We start from the raw sequence: 26,124 nt of genomic DNA, 5'->3' as shown, positions 1-26,124 counted from the left end.
GTTTTTCTCTTTCTGACTTACTTCACTCTGAATGACAGTCTCTGGGTTCATCCACCTCACTACAAATAACTCAGTTTCGTTCCTTTTTATGGCTGAGTAATATTCTATTGTATATATATGCCACATCTTCTTTATCCATTCATCTGTTGATGGACACTTAGGTTGCTTTCATGTCCTGGCTATTGTAAATAGAGCTGCAATGAACATTTTGGTACATGACTGTTTTTGAATTATGGTTTTCTCAGGGTATATGCCCAGTAGTGGGATTACTGGGTTGTATGGTAGTTCTATTTTTAGTTTTTTAAGGAACCTCCATACTGTTCTCCATAGCGGCTGTATCAATTTACATTCCCACCAACAGTGCAAGGGGGTTCCCTTTTCTCCACACCCTCTCTAGCATTTATTGTTTGTAGATTTTTTGACCATCAATATTTTAAATTTAGTTATATATTAACTACAAAAGTAGGATAATTGGCTATGTTATTTATTAATGTCATTGTTAAGATACTCACAAAATTTCATCCTTTTGCAGTTTATACAGTCTTCAGAGTGCAGGAGGCCTGCCTCTAAGTATTTGGTCAAACTTAGAGCAAACTCAGAGGATAAATGTTTTATTTCCAGGGTAACTTTGGATATTTGTATTGAATAACAGTACTTTTAGAATGATGAGAAAGACTGCCTCTAATAAACATGAAAATTTAACTTTTGTCCAAGCAATTTAGTTAATGGACTATAATTATGACTGTATGTATCAAAATTTATAGGAGAGCTATAATTTCAAATATGCTTTCCATAACTATACCTATATTTGCCAGACCACATGCTGTCATTTTGTCTGGAAAACATAGTTACTAGGCTTGCAATAAAAAAAAGTTGAATGTTGAATTTAAATTGTAGCGCATTAAGGCCTCAAATGATAAAGTTAAATCCACCTCTTTCATCTTTCTATTCACCTCAAGTGATACAACAGAATGAACAGTTGGAGAGAAGAGGCAGAAAAAGGAACCTGGGCAATTCTTTCTGTATTAACTATTAAGGAAGCCAGATCCTCCTCTATAACCCCAACCACTTGCTTAGGATTTAAGCCACTTGCTCAGAGGAGAGCACTTTAAAAATTGTAATTGCAAGGATTCTTCTTTCTTTAAATATTTATATTTTAAGGTTAATCTGTAGATAAATCCAAAGGACAAGAGAGTCTGCTGGTCTTCTTCTTTCTCAGTTTCTACTTGCCACTTGTCACTTGCCAACAACTCTGAAAGAATAAGAACAGCCTGCTTTAATTGCTCTTGCTGAAGGATATTTGCCAATCAAAACTTCACTGACCAATATTAGAAAGAAAGTGATTCAAAACTCAGGCTACATTCTAACTGAAGGATATTTAATGCCCCTCCAAAATATCCAAGACATTTGAACACTATTTTCCTTAAGTGAGTTGTATAGTGGGAACTCTGTGATACCAGAGTGAGCCCTTATTGTGAGTATTTCACTAAGAACTCCTTAGAAGTATGTTGGGAGAAGAGACCTGCAAGCCCTAACACATTGTTCCTACAAAGAACAAAGGAACAAAGAGTTAACAGATTTACAGAAGGATGGCATGCTCTTACAGCAGTGGGTGTACAGAAGGAGTGATGCACTGATGCAGGCAGACTTTCCTTACATACCTGGTGGTGTTTCTGTCTCCAAGAGGAGGATGTGAGAGCATCTCTACCTACAAGACTGTACTCATTACCCAATCTAAAAAGCTCATTCATGGATGGAGAGCCGCATTTGTGGCTCCAGAGACTTGCTTCCTTTAGTATTCTGAACCAAATGAAATGTATTTTTCATGTCAGTGATTATTAAGAGTTTACAGGTCTCTCTTGAATAGGATCCATGATTCCCCAGTGTGCTCCCTGGGAGGCACCTAGTTCCCTGTGCATGTATTTCTGTGCATGCATCTAATCCTACCTATATTTGTTTATATTTCTCCCAGTGGTTTAACTAGTGACACACAGAGGTCTGGATAAATATCCAAGAGAAGCCAGGAAAATTTTCCTCTTTGTGGTGATAATCTTCCTCTAAAGAACTGATCTGAGTTTGGGAAGGGAGGTGGAGAGTGGGACAGGTTAATGGGAGAGGAGAGAAAAAAGGAGAGAAAGAATATATGTGCATATGTGTGTGTGTGTGTGTGTGTGTGTGTGTGTGTGTGTATGTGATCTTTTCTCCAAAGTACATCCACTTCATTCTTGGTGTCTAACCTGTAAGGACTTAAATTAAAAAGTTTCTTCATCTATATATAGTTACTTAATTTTGGTACATTCGACATAAGATAAAGAATCTCCTTTTTCAATTTTAAGGATAGCTTGAACACATTTGTTTGAAAAAATTGAGTTTTCTGTAAAAGTGGATTTGTAATGCTGTTGACTGACATGATGCAACATTAGTGAAAATGAAAGTTTAGCACTGTAAATGGTTCAGAGATGGGAAGTATGATTTCTTTCATTGATATCAGGTGAAGGAGAACAGATAAGATGAGGCAGAGACCCTGAGGGGAAGATGAATTCAATCATAGCAAGAACTCAAGGAGAGAACACTACTGAGTTTAGGAGTGAGGCTGTGTAAGAACAAAGCAGCTTCTAAAAAATGTAGTCCCTGTACCAGCAGTATTAACGCCGCTCGACAGCTTGTTAAAATGCAAGTTCTCAGGCCCTACCCCGACCTATTGAGTCAGAAACTCTCAGTCTGGGGCCCACAAACCTCTTTTTAAATAAACTTTCATGTGATTCTGATGCATGCTGAAGTTTGACAACCACTGTATAGATCATTAAAGTCTGGGTTAAGGATGGGTATGTTTGAAATAGCTTCTAAGTTTGGGAAGGATTTCAGTAGGATCAGGGATTAGTTGAGCATGGTTTGGAGAGAGGATTAAGAATGATATTTGCAGGGATAATTGATACTTGAAGCTGAGTTTTAGGTGTTGTTGTTATCTGGAAAAGTAGGCTTAGATTTCAGCATCTAGAAGACTTTTTTTTTTTAATTTGGTTTTTTAATAATTAAATTTTGTCATTTCTATTTTTTTTTAATTTTTATTTATTTATTTATTTATTTATGGCTGTGTTGGGTCTTCGTTTCTGTGCGAGGGCTTTCTCTAGTTGTGGCAAGCGGGGGCCACTCTTCATCGCGGTGCGCGGGCCTCTCACTATCGCGGCCTCTCTTGTTGCGGAGCACAGGCTCCAGACGCGCAGGCTCAGTAGTTGTGACTCACAGGCCCAGCTGCTCCGCGGCATGTGGGATCCTCCTAGACCAGGGCTCGAACCCGTGTCCCCTGCATTGGCAGGCAGATTCTCAACCACTGCGCCACCAGGGAAGCCCAGTCATTTCTATTTTTAAGGAAGATCAGAGCATATAAACCAGCCATACTGTTATAGGACAAGAACTCACAACAATCTTTATATGGACTATAAATAATAATAATAACAATAATAGTAATATATCAAACCCAGCACATTATCATTTCCCCAGTGTTTTCACCTACAGCATGGAGCAGTGGAAGCAGCTGGTAGTCTGGGGCCCTCAGAACAGTTGAAGCTGGGAGTTTAGGTTGGATGGGACTCTGAAAAAAGCTGTAGAAATTTGGACAAATCGTTTTCCTTTTATAACCTCTGCTGCTTCATTTAAACCAGGCTCTGATTTTGTGTCATTTTGGTTTTCACAGAAATTCTATGTCTTAGTGGGAAAATTATATTTGTGCTCATTTCACAGAAGAAGAAACAGACCCAGGATCACACTGCTGGTTGGTGATAGATCAGGGGTCAGAATTTGGGTTCTCTACTGAGGTCTAGTAGGAGCCTTGACCAGAGGTCAGACATAGGGGCTGCTGATCTCCAAGGATGACCCCCAGGAAGTGTGTGTTCTTTGCTCTGCAACTTCATGCCGATAGGTCTTGGGAAACTCTGTCTAGAATTGTTAACTATTCCTCCTGCCTATTTCTTGTGACCTTCCCCCGTGCTCCAGGCTGTGATATATTGAGGAAAACAAAGAGGCCCGGGATAGGCAGGGAAATGGTGGAGAAGATTATTCAGACATCATGTGAAAGGGAGTGACCTGGGATAAAATGGGGGCACTGGGTGGGAACAGAGTTGAACCTAAAGAGAAGGTGGTGGGGTATTAGATAGAAAACTAGGACACAGAAAATCTAGGTCCTAGCCTGAGTGTTTTCACTTACTAGCTCTAAGAGCTTGGTGAGTTCATTTCTTCAAGTATTAGATACATACTTACCTTTTTGTTCTCCATAGGGCTGATATGAGAATGAAATGAGATAATAGACATGAAAATATTTTGTAAATGTATATATAATCATAATATGATTAAGTGTGATTCAAGAGCCTCAAGAGTGGATTCCTAACTCCATTATCTCTCAAGATTGTCATGAAAATGTCATTCTATAATTAGAATTTCCTGTCTGAGGATCTAGGAGGACTTTCCATTCCTCTTGGGCAAGCAAGTTCCCTGACTTTTCCCCTTCCCCAAATATATATCCTCAAGATCAGCTTGCAGATACAAATTCCTTTAAAAAAGAAATAACAAGTTTTATTTGACAACTAGAATTAAGAGTTTTTAAATGCCCATGCCTCTCTTTAGTCTACTGTCAATACAGCAACCAGGGGGATGACCATTTTACAATGTAAATGGGATTATGTTACTCCTCTGCTCAAAACTCTGCTCAAAAAGGCTTCCCATCTCATACAGAATTAAAAGTTCTTACTATGGCTCACAAGGTCCTGCACAATTTGGCACTCTGTATACTCTCTTTGACTTCATCTCTGATAATTTCCCCCTTAATCTCTCTACTCCTACCAAACCAAACTACTTGCTGTTACTGGAACACAATTCCTCCTTAGGATCTTATAGAGAACTTGCCTCCCTCCGCCTGGAATGCTCTTCCCTCAGCTGTCTACATGTCTCATTCCCTCATCTCCTTCAAGCTTTTGCTTAAATGTTGCCTTCTCAGTGTGACCTTCCCTGATCATCCTATTTAAAATTTCACCCTTTTCTCCCACACTTCCTGTCCTCCTAACCCCTTTCTCCATGTTGCTTATCACTCTCCAACATGCTGTATTTTTACTTTTTACTTCTTTTATTGTCTGTCCCTCACTAGAAATTAAACTCCACACAGATAGTGTTTTTGACCATTTTGGCCTTAGTGTATCTCTAATGCCTACAGGAGTGTCTAGAATAAAGTAGATGCTCAATAAATTTTTGTTGAATGAAAAAAGTACTGCTTTATATGATGTTAAAACATCACTTATATAAGCATGAAACTTTGTCCCTAATCTGGAAGATTCTCAACTATGAAGAGCTAAGGGGATAAGAAAGTTTTTCTGTTACTAAATTCTTTAGGTAAGAATCCATTAGGCATTTAAATTAGATTACTTATTCACTTTAAAAAATATTGTACTGTCTTAAGAAATGCCTTGAGTACACTAATGATGATCACCTGGGATAACTTCTCTTGTTCTAGCTTCACCTCCATCCCCCCAAAATCAAAACTAAAACAGTGTGTGAAATAGGACAAATATAATGCCCTCATATTACTATCTAAGAAGTTATTCTTGTTGAAAATATTATTATTACACTTAGAATGTAATCTGAATCAGCTATGGTTTAGCTCTGCCAGGTTAGTTGAAGAATAAAACATGGATGGACTCCACTGAAAAATATCTTCTTTAAAGTGTGCATTGGAGAATTAGCAGCAGTATATGAAGTCTTTCTTAATTAATCTTTTATGCCTGGACAATGGTTCACTTGTTCTCATGTAAGATTAGTTTATGTTCATTCTATTCTCAGGACTTTCTTCAGTGCAGCCTTCATCTCCTTGTTTCATAAGCTGTAAATCATGGGGTTTAAGAAGGGAGTCACCACAGAATAGAATAAAGTCATAATCTTCTGAATTTCAGCTGGGTTATCAGCTGTAGGGCTCACATACATGGCCAAAGAGCGCCAAAGAATAAGCACACCACTGTCAGATGTGATCCGCAGGTGGAAAAGACCTTCTGCCGGCCAGCTGCTGAAGGGACTTTTAACACAGTTATCAATAAAAGGGCATAGGAGCCAAGGATGTACAGAAGAGTTAGTATGGTAATGAGGGAGCTCAGGACATAGAAGACAATCTCAGTGACAGGAGCTGGGGCACAGGACAGTGCCATTAGTGGGTCCATGTCACACACAAAGTGATCGATGGTGTTGGGCCCACAGAAAGGCAATTGAGAGAGCTGCACAGTGGAGGCAGAGTAACTAAGGAACCCAAACACTCAGCAAAGAGATGTCAAAATAGAGCAGAAACGTTGGGTAGTGCAGTGGGTGGCAGATAGCAAGGAACTGATTATATGCCATGATGCAGAGGAAATATGCCTCAGTTGTACCAAGGGAAGTAAAAAAATATAACTGGAGGAAACAGCCGACAAAAGAGATGGTTTTTGTCTCTGAGAGGAAATTGATTAGCATACTGGGCACAGTGGAGGTAACGTACCAGATTTCAAGGAAAGCAAAATTCCCTAGGAGAATATACATTGGGGTATGGAGCCGTTGGTCCCACCTCACAGCACAAACAATGGTCCCATTTCCCACCATGGTAAATATATAGACCCCAAAGAACAGTGAAAAGAGGAGACATTGTAACTCTTGACAACCAGGGAAGCCTAGGAGGACAAACTCAGTCACCGTGCTTGCCACTGAATTGTTCATGAATCCCAGAACTGCAGAGAAGACAGAAAACACTAATATACAAGTTGTTTTGTTTCTTGAAAAACTTGTAGGAAACCTATGCAAGGTAGCTATGTTGCCTGTTTGGCAATTAGTTTGGAATAACCCATCAATTAACTCCTACCTCTTATTTAAAAGCCACCAACCAACAATCCTAGTGATCCCAAATTTCAGTGAAATTGGGTTCATAACAATAGAATCTTTACATTACTTGGATTTTCTTTATCAATGGGTTAGGTTAAAAAAACTCCTCTCTTCCCTTTGAAATTTTGGAAACTCAGAAGCACTACCCTCTGTGAAAAGGAGCAAGGTGGTTATCAGTTTGTATTTCTTTTCCCTACCCATCATTAATTATTTCTAATAGAACACCTTTTAGTCTGAGTTAATTTTTAGCCAAGAATTAGGAGTGGAATAACTAATTTTTTGGACATCTCTCCCCAAGTGGAAAGTACTTGACATACTTCTCAGATACTCCAGAGCTGTGAATGTCCATCATGCACTCTGAGCTGTTCACATCTGAATAATTTTCTCTTAGAACATATTAGTGAATTAGTGAATAAGTCTCAGCAAAGAAACCAAGAGGAGAGGTCATAGTAAAATTTTTCTGGAGAGTACAGAATTCAGTTACCTCAGAATATTCTTGAATTGACTTTACTTCACATTTTTATTGTAAATGCCTCTAATGTGTCAATTGAGTCTCTACTACCCTAAACAAGGTGGGGAAAGGGGGGAGGGAGGTCCAAGAGGGAGGGGATATAGGTATACATATAGCTGATTCACTTCATTGTACTGCAGAAACTAACACAACATTGTAAAGCAATTTTACTCCAATAAAAAAAAGAAAAAAATTAAATCATTTTACACAGATCTCTCATTAAAATAAACCATTTCAAAATATATGGTTCAGTTACTTAAAAGGATTCATTCTTATGTTTTCCACATATCACAGATGATAGGTTTTGACATTTCTGACTGCAGTCCCACCTGCCTACCTCCAGGAAACTTAGGATCTTAATAAGCTTAGAAAGGTCATTTGGCAAAAGTCAAGTAGACAAACAGACATAATATTACTCTAAATGTTGCAAAAGATCAATTCTTCTTGCTGAACACAAATGATATTTTCTTTTCATTCATTTTGGTTATACACAAGACATGTAAAAAATTTTCAATAAGCCTTCTCCAAACGCAAGGACATATTTTAACATTGTTATTTGGAACATTTCAAATGCTGTAATAGAAATTGCTTACGTCCTGTTATTTCAGTTTATTAATGTTACAATGTTCAATATATACTTTACCAAAATAAAATTTATTTTCAAAGTAAAAGTACTTAAAAAATAATTAGAACATGCAAAATATAGAACCACGCAAAAAAATAATCCTGCTTCCCAGAGTAAACAAATTTTAACTCTTTGGAGAATTGCAGTCCTCTCTTATTTAAAAATTAAAATGAGATTTTTCAAAATATGTTGTTTTATAACCTGTTTATTTATTTATTTATTATTGAAGTATAGTTGATTTACAATATTGTGTTAGTTTCAGGTGTACAACATAGTGATTCAGTTTGTTTGTTTTTTTTGTGGATTATATTCCATTATAGGTTATTACAAGATATTGGGTATAATTCCCTGTGCTATACAGTAAATTCTTGTTGCTTATCTATTTTATGTATAGTAGTTTTGTATCTGTTAATTCCATACTTCTAATTTGCCCCTCCTCCCTCCTCCCCCCCTCCCCTTTGGTAACCATAAGTTTGTTTTCTATGTCTGTGTGTCTGTTTCTGTTTTGTATATAGATTCACTTGTATTATTTTTTAGGTTCCAACATATGTTATCATATAGCATTTGTATTTCTCTGTCAGACTTACTTCACTAAGCATAATATTCTCTAAGTCCATTCACATTGCTGCAAATGGCAATATTTCATTCTTTTTTATGGCTGAGTTATATTCCATTATATATATGTGTATATATATACACACATATCACATCTTCTTAAGCCAATCATCTGTTGATGGGTACTTGTATAATCTGCTTTTAAAATTTAATATATTTTAGCTTTTTTTCCATGTCAAAAATATAGCTCTACGTCATCAGTTCAGTGGCTACATGGTTTCCTATAGATTTAATCAACTCCCTAGTGATAGATTTTGATTGTTATCAGTGTTTTGTATTATAATAAGTACTCTAATTAATATTCTTGAGCATATATCTTAATATACTTGACCCATAAAGTGAGGTTAAATGATTAAAAATTTAATAATTAGACTAATCAATGTATTGTGTCCTAGTTTTTGATGATGAAGATTTTTAGATATCCTTTGATACCTATCATTTATTGAAGTCAGCAAAGCAAAACCCTATTATATATAAGAAAAATTCCTGCTTAATATTTCCATAGCATGTTGTACATATCCCTACTAGAGCATGTGCCATAATGACTAAATCATGTTTTTATGTTTCCTCTAGACTGAAAAGTTTTATAATTCATAAATTATGTTAAATTTATATTCTCAGTTGACTGAGTTTCTGGTGCTTAGTAGGCACTTGCTCAATGAATTAATGGTTGAATGAATTTCAAACTCATCAATTCTGTCAGTGAAAAGCTAATCTACTGAATTTATGAACATCACCATCACTAATCTGAACATCACTGGGCAGTCTTGTGTGACTGACTCAAATTTATAGCAAATCTATGGTCTACTAAACCAGCTTGCCTCATATCCCTGTCATGTGTGAGTGTCCATTCTAAATATAAGCCTCCCTAATTACTTACCCTCTTTTATATTTCAGGCCTATTATCACCATTCTGCTCAGTACTTTTTTTAATAAATTTTTTTTATTGGAGTATAGTTGATCAGTACTTCTTCTTCCATCTTTTCCTTCCCCTTTAGTATTCACATCTTGGTGAATGGAACTACTTACTCTCCATTCACTAATCCATTTAGCATTTGCTGAAGCTAGAAACTTGAGTTGTTCAAGGCACTTTCTAATTCTGTCACGTCCTATATGCAATCAGTCACCGAATCCTATTGATTTTCCCTCCCAAATGTTTTTCAAATCTGTCCTGGGCACATAGGAGATCAATGTAAATGCTTTCCTTGTTTGGATGGTCCAGTAGCAGAGTGAAGCAGCTCCACATATAACCAACAAGAAAAATGGGCCTCTTGAGGAAGGACTGAGAATGTCATTTTAGGAGAAAAATGGATCCTCACACGGATTGGTGAGGAAGAAAGAGAACATTCACTCTGCAATCTATGTGGTGAGATACCACAACTGGATCTGGTTTATAACTGATTGACTAAATCCAGTAATACTTAACTCAGTCGTCCTGTTACATCACTATACTTAAAGGAAAATAAATGACAATGTCACATTGATTTGAGTTCAAATAGCATATGACATACTGCATGTTCTTGGGCAAGTTAACACCTATTTTTCAGCACTCCTGTGAAAATGCTGTTGAATATATATGCCAAGTACAGTTCCTGGAATATACTAGGACCTGAAAAAATTCATAGCTGTTGTTGTTAATAATAGGACTATCAACAAATATGATTACAAAGTAGCTAAGATAAATTTTTTAGCATAATTATTTAAAAACCTAAATGATTAAAAAGTCACTCTGTTCCAATGTATCACACAGCAAAGCTATGGGCAACTCTCTTTGGTTGCTCAGATTTATTTTACTGACCTCCTTATGTATTCTGGCACTTAAAAACATACAGTTTGGTCTGATATAAAGGAAGAAGACATTAAAACATAGTAATGTTAATAATTCAAGAAGCAGAAAATAAATAATTAAAGGGAGTGTTACATTACCTGTGATGAGCATGAGAGTAAGTGGGAATAAGTTATATTTTATTGGGGGCGCTGTAGAAAATGAGTTACTGAATACAACACTAAACAGTCTTCTCATACCAAATTACATAGTTTATCAGATTTCTGAATAATGAGGCATTCCTTTTTGAATCATTAAGCAAGAAAGTTTCAGGGATTGTTAAACTGAGGGAGATGAGTAGCTGGGCACTGGAGTCAGCATTTCTTATAACATAACTTATTATGTTACTAGTGGGTGAAACTATATATCCAGAAACATAAAACACACAAAAGTTTGCAAAAGTATATTAATATTAAAATGTGATTCCACTGGAGCTAGCATCCATTTGTAGATGTCTTAGAAAAAATACAGTGATGCCTAGACAGGGAGAAAAGTTACTTACCCTTCATGATAGGGCTAAGTGTAGACAAAGCTGGGAATAAATACTGAGTCTGTATCTTCTCATAGATGCTTCTTTTTCCTTTACATAGAATCAAAACCCAGGGCCCTGACCCTGATCATCCTAGGATATACAAAGTTAAATGCTGAAACTCCCTTTCCTCCCTTCCTGAAGTGCTCAAAAGAAACAGTTGTAGCAACAGGGTACTTCTGTTGGGCAATATGATAGCCAGTGAAAAGAAGCACAGCCCTGTGATTAGTCATTGAGATGTGGGCCTCATTTGACATACTGATATTTTCATCAAGAGCTACACAAGGGACCTCAATCACCCCCAGGCACCCAGATCTTTCACTTGGGTCACCCAGAAGAGAAAATTCAACAAGTGAGTTTTATATGTTGGTTACTTTTGCTGTAGAGTAGCTGAAAAAAATGGGGTATGAACCTCATGAGGAGATTTCAATAAGGGGGCATAGGTGAATGAAGGGGAAGGGAGTGTTGTTGAGCCTCTCCAGGGTGCAATTAAAGTTTCATCTTAGAGATTATTGTGAAGTCTTCAGATTCTTCTTGGGCTGGTTTATGACTCCCTCAAGACTCCTTGGTGTAACATCCTTTCCTTATCTATAATTTTCATTATAGTTTAGGTTAAATTGGCTCCCAGAGTGAAGGCAGGGGTAATGTCTTGAAGGCAGTGGTGAGCTGTCTGTGCAGATTTCCAGAGAATTTCTTTTTGATTCCAGGAAAAGTCTTTTTCTCTGTAGAATATTCTCTGGGAGTATATTTTCTTCACATACTTGACAACTGTAAATTTTTGTTTCCAGTCCTCAATTACTGTTAGACTATTAGTTTTCCATTTTTCCTGTCTGTTCTTTGTTCCCTTATTTCTCCTTTCTTTTCTTCTAGATTATTCAAGAATTTTCATTATTTTACTTTCCCGTTACTTTTTTGATTTTTTTTTTTAAAAAAGATTTAATTTTTAATTTATTTTTGTCTGCGCTGGGTCTTCCTTGCTGCACGTGGGGTTTCTCTAGTTGTGGTGAGCGGGGGCTACTCTTCATTGCAGTGCACAGTCTTCTCATTGTGGTGGCTTCTCTTGTTGCGGAGCATGGGCTCTAGGCATGTGGGCTCAGTAGTTGTGGCTCGCGGGCTTTAGAGCACAAGCTCAGTAGCTGTGGCGCACGGGCTTAGCTGCTCTGCAGCATGTGGGATCTTCCCGGACCAGGGCTTGAACCCGTGTCCCCTGCATTGGCAGGTGGATTCTTATCCACTGTGCCACCAGGGAAGTCCTTTTGATGGTTTTAAAATATTTTTTCTTGTGGTAAAATATACATAACACAAAAATGATAATTTTAACCATTTTAAGTGTACAGTTTGGGACATTAAGTACATTCATACTGTACTGGCAACCATCACCACCATCCATCTCCAGAACTTTTCATCATCCCAAACTGAAATTCCATACCCATTAAATAACTTCTCATTCCACTCTCCCCTAGACCCTGGCAACCACTGTTTGACTTTCTGCCTCTGAATTTTACTACTCTAGGAAGCATATAAGTGGAATCACATAAAATTTGTCCTCCGTGATTGGCTTATTTCACCTAGCATAATGTCTTCAAGGTTTATTCATGTTTTAGCATGTGTCAGAAGTTCCTTCCTTTTTAAGGTTGAATAATATTCCATTGTTTGTGTATATAGAATTTTGTTTATTTATCTTTTGAAGAACATTTGGGTTGCTTTCACCTTTTCACTATTGTAAATAATGCTGCTGTGAACAGAGGTGTACAAATATCTGCTTGATCTTCTGCATTCAGTTCTTTTGGATATATACCAAGAAGTGGAATTGCTGAATGATATGGTAAGTCTTGGTTTTTAGGAACTGCCATACTATTTTGCACAGAGGCTGAACCATTTAACATTCCCACCAGCAATGTACAAGTGCTCCTGTTTCTCCACATCCTTGCCAATTCTTACTTACTGCTTGCTTGTTTTTGATAATAACCATTCTAATGAGTGTGAAATGGTATCTATCTCATTGTAGTTTTGATGCATTTCCCTAATGATTAGTGATGTTGAGCATCTTTTCATGTGCTTATTGGCCACTTGTATATTTTCTTTGGAGAAGTCCTTTGCCTCTTTTAAGTACTTTGCCCATTTTTTAATTGTTTGTTGTTGTTGTTGTTGAGTTATTGGAGTTTTTTATATGTTCTGGATATCAATCCTTTTTTAGATATATAATTTGTAAATATTTTCTCCCATTTCTTGGGTTGCCTTTTTATTCTGTTGATAGCATCCTTTTATGCACAAATATTTTTAATCCTGATGTAGTCCAATTTATCTATTTTTTCTTTTGTTGCCTGTGCTTTTTGTGCTGTATCCAAGAAATCATTGCCAAATCCAATGTCATGAAAGTTTTCCCCTGTGTTTCTTCTAAGAGTTTTATAGTTTTAGGTCTTATGTTTATATCTTTGAATCATTTTGAATTAATTTTTGAATATAGTATAAGATAAAGATCCAGTTTCATTATTTTGCATGTGGATATCCAGTTTTCCTAGCAACATTTGTTGAAAAGACTGTCTTTTCTCTACTGAATGATGTTGGCACCCTTGTCAAAAATCATTTGACCATATATGTGAGGGTTTATTTTTGAGATTTCTATTCTATTCCATTGGTCTACATGTCTGTCTTTATGCTACTACCACATCGTTTTGATTACTGTGGCTTTGCAGTAAGTTTTGAAATCAGGAAGTGTGAGACCTCCAACATTGTTTTTCTTTTTCAAAATTGTTTTGGCTTTTCAGGGACCCTTGAGATTCCATATGAATTTTAGGATGGATTTTTCTATTTTTGCAGAAAACATCATTGAGATTTGACAGGAATTTCATTGACTCTGTAAATTACATTGGGGTAGTATTGACATCTTAATAATATTGTCTTGCAATCCATAAACATGGGATGTCTTTCCATTTATTTGTGTCTTCTTTAGTTTTTTTTTTTCAGCAACATTTTATAGTTTTCCATATGGAAGTCCTTTTGCCTCCTTGGTTAAATTTATTCCTAAGTATTTTATTCTTTTTGATGCTATTATAAATGAAATCATTTTCTTAATTTCCTTTTTGGGTTGTTCATTGTTAGTGTATAAAAATGCAACTGATTTTTGTTTGTTGACTTCGTATCTGGTAACTTTCCTGGCTTTGTTTTTAAGTTCTAACAGGGGTGTGTGTGTGTGTAATCTTTGGGGTTTTCTACATATAAGATCACAGCATCTGTGAACAGAGATAATTTTACTTCTTTCTTTCCAATTTGGATACCTTTTATTCCTTTTTCTTGCCTAGTTGCTCTGACTAGGTCTTCAATAATATGTTGAATAGAAGTGGTGAAACTAGGCATTCATGTCTTGTTCCTAATCTCAGAGGAAGAACTTTCAGGTTTTAAAAAAATCATTGAGTATGATGTTCACTGTGAGTTTTTCATATATGACTTTTATTATGTTGAGGTAGTTTTCTTCTGTTCCTTGTTTTTTGAGGAAAGAGGTGTTGAATTTTGTCAGATGCCTTTTATACATCAATTGAGGTGATCATACAGATTTTCTTTCATCTGCCAATGTGGTGTATTACATTGATTTTCATATGCTGAAACTTGCAGGAAGAAATCCCACTTGGTCATGGTATATAATCCTTTTAATATGCTGTTGAATTTGGTTTGCTAATATTGTTGAAGATTTTTGCTTCTATATTCATAAAGGATATTAGTCTATAGTTTTCTTTTTTGTACTGGCTTTGATATAAGATAATATTGGCCCCATAGGATGAGGTAAAAGTGTTCCCTCCTCTTCAACTTTTTTTGAAAAGTTTGAGGATTGTTGTTCATTCTTCTTTAAATGTTTGGTAGAATTCATCAGTGAAGCCATCTGGATCTGGGCTCTCCTTTTTTAGGAGGTTTTAAATTATTGATTTAATCTCCTTACTTGTTATAGGTCTATTCAGATTTTCTATTTCTTTATGATTCATCTTGGTAGTTGTGTGTTTCTAGGAAGTTGTCCATTTCATCAAGGTTAACCATTTTTTTTAATGAATAATTGTTCATTGTACTCTTTTATAATAATTTTTATTCCTAAAATATCAGCTGCGAAGTCTCCACTTTATGATTTTATTCATTTGAGTTTTTCTCTTTTTTTCTTAGTCAGTCTAGCTAAAGGTTTGTCTATTACGTTGATCTTTTCAAAATTCCAACTCTTGGTTTCATTTCTTTTGTTGTTGTTGATTTTCTATTCTCTATTTTATTTATTGCTGCTCTAATCTTTATTAGTTTCTTCCTTTTGCTACCTTTGGGTATGGTTTGTTCTTGTTTTTTTTTTTTTAGTTCCTTAAGGTGTAAAGTTAGGTTTTAACTTGAGATCTTTCTTCTTTTGTTTGTTTGTGCTACTGCTTATTTTAATTTTATTTTTAAATTTTAATTTAATTTTTTCAGGGTTTTAAAATTTGAATAAATTTGATCTGTAACATTGTGTAAGTTGAAGGTGTACAATGTATTCCTTTGATACATTTATATATTGTAATATGACTGCTGATATAACAATATCATTACATAATTATAGTACAATGTTATTGTCTGTATTCATTATACTATGGCTTATTTACTACTTGTTTCAAGTTTGTACCCTCAAACTATCACTCTTACCCTTTCCACTCCCCATCCTCTGGTAACCACCATTTTACTCTTTTTTTATAGGTTTAACTTTTTATATTCCACATATAAGTAATATCATACAGTACTTGCCTTTGTCTGACTTATCTTGCTTGGCATAATGTGCTCAGGGTGCCTCCATTTTGTTGCAATGGGAGGATATTTTCCTTCCTCATGGTTGAATAATATTCCATTATGTATATGTACCATATCATTTTTATCCATTCATCTGCTGATGGACATTTGGGTTGTTTCCATATTTTGACTGTTGGGAATAATGCTGTGATAAACACTGGAGTGCATATATCTTGTTGAAATACTGTTTTCATTTCCTTTGCATATAAACCCAGAAGTGGAATTGCTGAAGCATATGATAGATGTATTTTTAATTTTTTGAGGAATCTCTATATTGTTTTCCATAGTGGTTGGACCAATTGACACTCCCACCATCGATGTATAAAAGTTCCCTTTTCACCACATCCTTGCCAGCACCTATTGTCTCTTGTCTTCTTGATAATAGCCATTCTAACAGGTGTGAGCTTATATATCACTCTGGTTTCAATTTGCATTTTCCTGATGATTGGTGCCATTGAGCATCTTTTCATGTGCCTGTTGGCCATTTTGCTGCCCTTTTTGGAGAAATGTCTATTTAGTTGTTCTGCCCATTTTTAAATCAGGTTGTTTGTTTTTTTGTTATTAAGTTGACTGAGTTCTTTATATATTTTGAATATTAACCCCATATCTGTATATGGTTTGCAGAAATTTTCTCCCATTATTATCATTTTGTTAATTGCTTCTTTTGCTGTGCAGAAGCTTTTGAGTTTGATGTAGTCCCATTTGTTGGTTTTTTCTTCTGTTGTTTGTGCTTTTGGTGTCATGCCAAAAAAAATATTCTTGTCAAGACCAATATCAATGAGCTTCTTCCTTATATTTTCTTCTAAAAGTTTTATAGTATCAGGTCTATGTTTAAGTCTTTGATCCATTTTGAGTTAATTTTGTGAGTGGTGTGAGTAAGGGTCCAATTCCATTGTTTAACATATGTTTCCCCAGTTTTCCTAGCACCATTTATTGAAGAGACTGTTCGTTCCTCGTTGGGTATTCTTGACTCCTTTGTTGTATAATAGTTGACCATATATGCTGTGACTTAACTCTGGGCTCTCTATTCTGTTCCATTGGTTAATGTGTCTATTTTTGTGCCAGTACCATACTGTTTTTATTACTATGGCTTTGTAGCATAATTTGAAATCTGGAAGCATGATGTTTCCAGCGTTGTTCTTTTTTTCTCAGGATTGTCTTGGGTGTTTTGTACTTCCAAACAAATTTTAGAATTATTTTTTCCATTTCTGTGAAAAATATCTTTGGTATTTTAATGGGGGTTGTGTTGAATCTGTACATGGCTTTGAGTAGTATGGGCATTTTGATAATATTAATTCTTCTGATCCATGAACATGGTATGTTTTTCCATTAATTTGTGTCTTCTTTGATATCTTTCAGCAAAGTTTTGTAATTTTTTTGTACAGATCTTTCACTTCCTTGGTTAAATTTATTCCAAAGTATTTTATTGTTTTTAATGCTATTGTGAGTAGGATGGTTTTCTTTATTTCTTTTTCAGATGCAGCATCGTTAAAGTAAAGGAACACAATTGATTTCTGTATATTGATTTTGTATCCTGTCACTTTACTGAAATTGTTGATTAATTCCAATAGTTTTTTTAACAGATTCTTTGAGATTTTCTATATATAGGATTATATTATCAGCAAATAATGACTATTTTACTTCTTTCTTTCTGATCTGGATGCCTTTTCTTTCTTTGTCTTGCCTAATTTCTCTAGCTAGGACTTCCAGTACGATATTGAATAGGATTGGTGAGAGTGGATATCCTTGCCTTGTTCCTCCAGTGAGTATATTAGCTGTGGGTTTGTTGTAGATGGTCTTTATTATGTTGAGATATGTTCCTTCTAAACCCAGTTTCTTAAGGGTTTTATCATGAAAGGATGCTTTATTTTGTAAAAACTTTTTCTCTGTCTTTTGAGATGATCATGTGATTTATTTTTCATTTTATTGATGTGATATATTACATTTATTGATTTGTGTATGTTGAACCATCCTTGCATCCTAGGGATAAATACAACTTGGTCATAGTGTATAATCTTTTTAATGTGTTCTTGAATTCTCTTTGCTAGTATTTTGTTGAGAATTTTTGCATTTATATTTATCAGGGCTATTTATCAGGGCTATTGGTCTACAGTTTTCCTTTCTTGGGTTACCCTTATCTGGTTTTGGTATCAAAGTAATGCTGGCCTCTTAGAATGCATTTGGAAGTGTTCCCTTCTCCTTGATATTTTGGAGGAGTTTGAGGAGGTTGGTGTTACTTCTTCTTTAAATGTTTGGTAGGATTCTCCAGTGAAGTCATCAGGTCCTGGAGTTTTCTGTTTTGGGAGTTTTTTGATTACTAATTCAATCTCTTTACTTATTATTTGTCTGTTCTGATTTTCCATTTCTTTCTGATTCAGTCTTGGTAGGTTGTGTGTTTCTAGAAATGTATTCATTTCTTCTAGGTTATGTAATTTGTTGGCATATAATTTTTCATAGTAGTCTCTTATGATTTTATTCCATAGTATTAGTTGTAATGTCTTTTTAATTTCTAGTTTTATTTGAGTCTTCTCTCTTTTTTTCTTAATCTAGCTACAAGTTTGTTGATTTTGTTTATCTTTTCAAAGAACCAGCCCTTAGATTTGTTGATATTTTCTATTGTTTTTCTGGTTTCTAGTTCATTTATTTCTGCTCTGATTCTTATTATTTCCTTCCTTCTGCTAATTCTGGGCTTAGTTTCTTCTTCTTTTTCTAGTTCCTTGAGGTGTAAAGTTAGGTTATTTGAGATCTTTCTAATTTCTTAATATATGCATTTATTGCTATAAACTTTCCTCTCAGAACTGCTTTTGCTGCGTCCCATAATATTTGATATGTTCTGTTTTCATTTTTATTTGTTTTGAGATAATTTTTTATTTCTTTTTTGATTTCTCCTTTGACATAATGGTTGTTTAGAAGTGTGTTATTTAGTTTCCACATATTTGTAGATCTTCTCACTTTCCTCTTATTGTTGATCTTTCTTCTGTTTTAATGTAGGGATTTACAGTTACAGATTTCTCTGTTAGCACTGCTTTATTTTCATTCCATATGTTTTAGTATGTTGTGTTTTTATTTTCATTTGTTTAAAGGTTTTTAAAGTAATTTTCCTTGTGATTTTTTCTGTCCCATTTACTTTCTGCTTGTTTGTCAATTTTCCAGTTTTCCTTCTGCTGTTGATTTCTGGTTTCATTACATTCTAACTGGAAAAGATATATATGATTTCAATTTTTCAAAATTTATTAAGGCTGTTTTGTGCCCTAATATATGGTCTATCCTGGAGAATTAAAATACTTTAAAATTTTGTTTAAAACCATGAGATTGTGCATATGTTTATGTGTTTATGTGTGCATATGTGTGTGTGGGGTCCATTCATGAGAGACAAAGGGAAGGGGATGGCAGAGTCTTTAGCAGAAAATTAAATACCTTTGAACCAAAAGGAGAATATATTGCAGGCAATATATTAAGGATTGGAGAAAATGCTATGTGTAATCAAAGCAACAGCTGAACCATAGCCACAAACTTCCAAGGATGGCTAATATTCAGTTTTCTTTCTGGGTGGTGTTAGGTTCTCTGGGGTCCTGGTTTTTCTTATTTTATTGAAAGCAACCCCCTTTCTCCCTGCCCACCTTGTTTGCAGGGTGGAATCCTCAGGAATCTGGAGCTGCTTGCAGTGAAAAGGAAATGAGGTCTACATCCTAGATTTGTGTTTATACCAGTCCCTATATTCACTTGTCTCTGATTTGTGGGTTTTTGCATGATTATGCTGCAAGATCATCTTCTGAAAGTGAGGGGAGAAGTGAGAATGTATGGAATTTAGATATAATAGAAAAGAATTTCTGGTTATGGTCATGACTAAGCAGCTTGTATTAAACTAACCCTTCTACCAAAGTAACTATAAAATCTGGACAAAGTACATAAAACAAGCACTTGAAGGCACTGGAGAGCAATCAACACAGGCAAGACTTCAGGGGCTACAATTCCAAGAAGGGAGGAACAAGGAGATGAGTTCTACATTCACCTTGAGTGTTTTTCCCGGAGGACAATGACACTCACTGGGTAGGGCGAGGATATGGGGACATGGAGGCATGTGAGAAAGAACAGGGGGAAGGAAGAATAAAGTCTCAGCAGAAAGCAGTAGTTTCACCAAACTGAGGAAATAAAGGATTTGGTGTTTGTGGCTGCCAAAGCAGCTAGGCTTTGAGAAAATATACTGGAGAAAGGAGGACCACAGAGAAGTGAGGCTCAAAATATGATGTAGTCTCCTTTCAAGGCATTTTTGGATTTCTTAGGCATTCTGTGCAAGATGAGATTTCAAGAAATCTAGGAGAAAGCGAACTGGGAGGCTAAAGAGCTGAGCAGAGGTTTTAGGAGTCATGGGTTTCAAAGAGTACAGGAATAGGAAACCAGGGCTCGCTAAGGTGGAGGTATCCTGAGAACAGTTCAGGCTTGCAGTTGAGATCTCTGAAAGGTCATGTTCCTGAGTAAGGGTCACATCCCAGAAACAAGAGCAAAATTGTTTTAGATTATTTTTATAAAACACCTGAAAATACTCTTTAAATGAGATCAAAGTGATCTGCCTTACTCTATCTGCTTCTAAGAGAAAACTTTGTTACATTGTTTTTAAATTTTTTAAATATAATGTTTAGCATTCAGTAAAAAATGAGGCATGTAAGAAAGAGGACAAATGATCAAGAACCAAGAGAAGAAATAAGCAACAGATACATGTTCACGGGTGACTGAAATTTTGGTCAATACTAGGATGAACAATTATCTGAATAAAACCACTTTTTAAACCTAAAAATGAGTTAAATGCAATTTTTGTAAATGAGTTAAATACAACTTGGGGCTCTAATTGCTCAAGAGCCTTTTTGATGAACACTTTTTATAGTCTCAGAAATTTCATAAGGGCCTTTTTCATATCTTTGTTCCTAAGACTATATATAACAGGGTTAAGAAGTGGAGTCACAACAGAATAAAACAGAGTCACAATCTTCTGCATTCCAGCTTCATGCTCAGATGTTGGGCTCCCATACATGACCAGTACTGAACCACAGAACAATGAAACCACAGCCAGATGGGACCCACAGGTGGAGAAAGCTTTTCTTCATCCAGCTGCTGAAGGGACTTTCAGTACAGCTCTCAGAACCAGAGCATAGGACCCCATGATGAAGAGAAAGGTAATGATGAGAGGCAGAGGACTTAAAGTGGAGAAGACAAGCTCCATCACAGGAGCTTTTTGGCAAGTGAGTACTAGAAGAGGACCTGGGTCACATAGAAAGTGGTCAATAATCCTGGATCCACAGAAGGACATTTGGGAGGTGATGATAATGGGAATCAAGAACCAGAGGAAACCAAGCACCCAGCAGCTGATCACAAGATTGGTGCAGAGACGGCCAGTCATAAGAGTAGGGTAATGTAGAGGCCGGCAGATGGCAAGGTATCGATCAAATGCCATAATACCCAAGAAAAGGCATCCTGTAGAACCCAAGGAGAAGAAAAAGTAGAACTGGAGAAAGCACCAAGAGAAGGAGATGACCTTGTTGTCCGAGAGGAAGTTGGCCAACATGTTGGGGACAGTAGAGGTGACATACCAGATCTCTAGGAAGGAGAAGTTGGCGAGCAGGATGTACATGGGGGTGTGGAGTCTCTGATCCCAGTGCACAGCACAGATGATAGAACCATTGCCCATGAGGGTCAGGAGATGGACACCAGAGAAGAGCACAAAGAGGAGGATCTGTCCCTCCTTGGGGCAAGAGAAGCCCAGGAGGATGAAGCCAGTGATGGTGCTGGAGTTGTTGGGGATGTTGGAGATTTTCATGGGTCTGGGAGCTGTAAAAAGACCATCAAATTATTGAATGATTGTAAAGACAGATGGGGACCCAGATATGCACTGAAGCCACCCTGGGGAATGCAGTAAACATTTATATATCAACAGTTACTATTTTTGTCTAATCCTGAAATACTGTCCTGGCTTAGTGGTTGGATTGTAAAAACACAAGGAGTCAGTGAATATCAGTAGGTAGAGACGTTTACTTATTGTGAAATGTATGGAAACATGCTTAACATTTAATTCATTATATATAAAACTCTGCAGTAACTACCACTGAGGTCAAGAAATAGATTATCACTTGTACCCTAGAATCTCCTCTTGTGCTCCCTGTCCCTGCAATTGTCAACATTCTCCTTTCCTGATGGTAATCATCTCCCTGTTTTTCTTTATTTTAATAGCTAAGTATGCATTCTGAAACAAAATTTTAAAGTTTTGCTTGTCTTTATACTTTACATAAGTGAAATAATGGTATATATAGTATTTGGATGGCTTCTTTTGTTCAAAGGTAAGGTTTTTGAAATTCATGTTGTTATGTGTATCTATAGTGTGTCCATTTTACCACTCTATACTATTACGTTCTATGAATAAACCACCACTTATTAAACCATTGTACTATAGATATTTTGGCTATTTCTAGTTTGGAGCTCTTAGGAATAATGCCACTCTGAACATATAGTTCCTTTTTCCTGGTTCACACATGCATGCATTTCTGTAGGCTGGATCATAGGGTGTGTGTATCTTCAACTTTAGCAGATTAAGCTAAACAGTGTTCCATCATTATTGCACTATTTATCACTCCCACTGACAGTATATGAAAGCTCTGATTGTCAACATTCTCTTCTAATGGTAAGGTCTCTATTTACCAGAGCCTGGGGAATGAGATACAGACTGCATTTTAATGGCTTCTCTTTTTTTTTTCTTTTCTTTTCTTTCTTCCTGGCAGTATTTTTTTTTTTTTTTTCAGAGTAGGTGCTTATGTCAGAACTGTTTTGCTCTCAAGGGAGAGTATTCTGGAAATTATAAAGAAAACTGTCTTCAAACTTGGTTTAGGAGAACATTTTAATGCATGATGTAATTTACAGCCACCTTTATCTTATATGAGCTTTGAGTGTTGTGATCAGCCTTATGATCTAAAGAAGACATGTCTTTACTGTACTCCTACGTTTCTTATATACCTCTCTCAGGAGAGAATTCTTTGAAGTGGCTCACTCAGGAGCATTTCCTAAGCAGCAAGTTTCAACAGAACTTTGTCATCAGCTCAAAATCAATTTGCCTGAGAAGTTACTTTATAAGAAGTGATTGGGAATTAGCATAATGCTTTGCACTTAGACAGCTTTTAATAAATATTTATAAAATGAATGAATAAATGCACTGTTTTAGCTTCCAGAAAGAGATCATGCCAACACAGCTACTTGTGGACAAAGCTGATTTAGATTGTGTGGCCATGGAACAGGACTACTGGAATCACTTTTCTCTTTTGAAGTACTTAACTAATGCATTGATTCTGTTTGATAATGCAATCTACCAGTTGCAGGAGTAAAACATTCAAATTAATTGTAGGAAATAACCGCAGCTCACTTCTGTTAATAGAGTTCCCAGCCACTTAGGGCAGAGATCCCCCAGCTGAGAGAAAGGATCAACAATAATCTGGTCTTGTTGAAACAGGTCTTTGATTATCTGAGTTGGGAATATGACTATGCAAAATCCATTGGTTCCTATTCTAGTTATATAAACTGTAGAACATGATATTATTGATTTAATGCTAAGGTACATGTAGCAAGAAACTTGAAAAGAAGAGAAAATTAGAAATTTTTTTGCTCCCTCTCCCAGTCTTGGCAGAATGACTTTGGATGGTTATCCATTTCCATAATAGCTTTATACTTTTCTGAGTTAAAAAAACTTTGTTAAATAATTCTGCACTCAGACCTTGGTCTTGGTTATTATAGCCTCTGTAAATAGGACATGTATAAGGAACACAAAACATATCTATTTTCCATTACCTGGAATCAATCAGTCAATCATAAATTATTTTTGAGAGTTGGCATAGTTATCCAAGGAAACTGACAATAGTCTTTGAAATATTCAAAAGCAATAAGACCTCCCTGAATAAATGGCAGAAGGTGTCAGGAGATAGGTAGTTGATTACAGTGTATTTTTGTTTTGTTTTTGGAGAGGAAGAAAAATTGTGACAGGAGACTAGTAAACGAATTAATATTTCAAAATTTATAAAATGTGTACAAAAGCTTCCATCTCTGAGCCAGATCTAGTTCTGGATTTTATATGATTTCAATGACATGGGGGACTCACGTGGCCAATAAAATTTCCCAAGATCCTGGTAGTTTATATCTTGTATTACCTGAGGTCTTTTAGTGCCACAGCTGTGGGAGGAACAGGTTCTGGTTCTTGTACCATAAACTTACACTTTCTAAATGCCCTTTCCTATCTGATTTTAAGAACATGTGACTAGGGACTGAGATTAAGTTTCAGATACCAAACATTCATCTCTTGAAGGTGCATTATTTTACACTATTGCATTATTTTACACTATTCTCATTGAGGATGAAAATATTCAGAATGTGGTATTTTCTTTTGTTTTAAATTCTTTTTCATTATGGTTTATTACAGGATATTGAATATAGTTCCCTGTGCTATACAGTAGGACCCTGTTGTTTACCTATTTTATATATAGTACAGTAAGTCCCCTACATACAAACCCTCAAGTTGTGAACTTTCAAAGATGCAAACGTGCATTCCATCAACGTCAGGCGTGAGTGGAATTGCAGCTTGCCCTCCATCAACTATTGCTGATGCTCCTTCAGCTCAACCATCTCCCACCTCCTCTCCCTCCTCCAGTCAGTAACTCTTCTTGCCTGTTCACTTGATGCCAGCCCCTATATGCCAGCTGTTGTACTGTACTACTGTATTTTTCAAGGTACTGTACTGTAAGATTAAAAATGTTTTCTTTATTTTTTGTGTGTGTTTGTTTTTTATGTATTATTTGTGTGAAAAGTATTATAAACCTATTACAGTACAGTACTATATAGCTGATGGTGTTAGTTGGGTACCTAGGCTAACTTTGATGGACTTAACGAACAAATTGGACTTACAAACGCGCCTTTGGAACGAGACTCGTTCGTATGTAGGGGACTTACTGTAGTTTGTATCTGCTAATCCCAAAGTCCTAATGTATCCGTTCCCCACCCCCTTTCCCCTTCGGTAACCATAAGTTTGTTTTCTGTGTACTGGGTCTGTTTCTGTTTTGTAAATAAATTCATTTGTATCATATTTTAGATTCCACATGTGATATCATATGATATTTGTCTTTCTCTTTTTGACTTACTTCACTTAGTATAATCATCTCTAGGTCCATTCATGTTGCTGCAAATGGCATTATTTCATTCTTTTTTTATAGCTGAGTAGTATTCCATTGTGTATATATGCAGAATGTGGTATTTTCTGAAACAACTCTCTGCTTTTCTGAACCATTTTTTTCTAATGTCCTGTTCTTTGAAGGAGGCTGTTAACAAATGTTAGAGCCATAAGGATACAGTAACTGCTAATGAATAGAAGGAGTCACTCAAAAGAAAATTGGGTATAACATGTGAAGGTCACTTATAAACTTTAAATTCCATAAAGTTTAAAAAAAGTCCTTTTTAGGTCTACAGGTTTAACACCAATTTAGAGAAGAGTCACCCAGTTTTCAATAGGTCAAAATAATTTGTTACTAATTGTGCTTGGGGCATTTTTAATCAAAGTGTTTTGCAGGATGCTTCTAAAAGTTTATATATATATATATATATATATATATATAGTGCTAATCATTTTGACGATCGTCTCAAAATATTTTCAGCACTTTAAGTGGCTTAGTTAATGTTCAAGAACTTACTTTCTGTCTGGTCTATTTCAATGTTACATTTCTTCTTTTACCCCTCACATCCAACTCATCAGCAGGGTGCTTCTGTTTCTAAAGTATGGCTCATATCATGCACTCCTCTGTCTTTACTGTCATCTCTCAAGTTCAGATTATCATCTTTTCTTCCTTGGACTTCTGCAGCAGCATTCTAACCCAGCTCCTTGCTTCTACTTTTGCCCTTCTACCCTCCGTTTTCCAAGCAGCAACAGAGTACTCCTTAAAAATGGAAAAACTGATCATGTTAGACTTTTAAGTAAAACCTTTTTCTCTCAGCAATTCTGTGCCAGGCAGTTTTACAAAGCTGTTCTAGAGAACAGGAAGGTGTTCTAGAAAACAGGAATTGCCATCGCCATTTTATGCTCAATCTAAGATATTTAACTAGACTGTATTGCTACTCACCTTTTATTATGGAGCTCCTCTGTACAGAAGAAACTGATGTTACTTGCCTCAAGTCTGAGTTGAAGCTGTCAAAAAAACAACCAAACAAACAAACAAAAAAAGGCTGGTAAATTCACCCTGCATGGACTACAGAGGGCACTATGAACATGGGTACAATGGTGTCTGTGTTTATGTACCCAGGCCACTTAGACTGAGTTAACAACAATCACC

General features: G+C 35.9%; 2 protein-coding genes and 1 pseudogene across 2 annotated transcripts in view; 1 reads left to right on the top strand and 2 right to left on the bottom strand.

The window, feature by feature from the left end:
* The window catches only part of LPCAT4 (lysophosphatidylcholine acyltransferase 4), a 189,457-nt gene that overhangs the window by 17,609 nt on the left and 145,724 nt on the right, over positions 1 to 26,124 (top strand). The window lies entirely within an intron of this gene.
* On the bottom strand, positions 5,812 to 6,726 carry LOC132360532 (olfactory receptor 11H4-like; annotated as a pseudogene).
* Positions 20,655 to 21,590, bottom strand: LOC132360531 (olfactory receptor 11G2-like). The gene is given in 1 exon segment (XM_059915607.1): positions 20,655 to 21,590. A coding segment is annotated over 1 exon segment (936 nt).

This window comes from Balaenoptera ricei, chromosome 2 (genome assembly GCF_028023285.1).
Source record: "Balaenoptera ricei isolate mBalRic1 chromosome 2, mBalRic1.hap2, whole genome shotgun sequence".
Classification (NCBI taxonomy): domain Eukaryota; kingdom Metazoa; phylum Chordata; class Mammalia; order Artiodactyla; family Balaenopteridae; genus Balaenoptera; species Balaenoptera ricei.
Note: the sequence above shows the minus strand (reverse complement) of the source record. Positions and strands in the feature narration are given on the sequence as shown.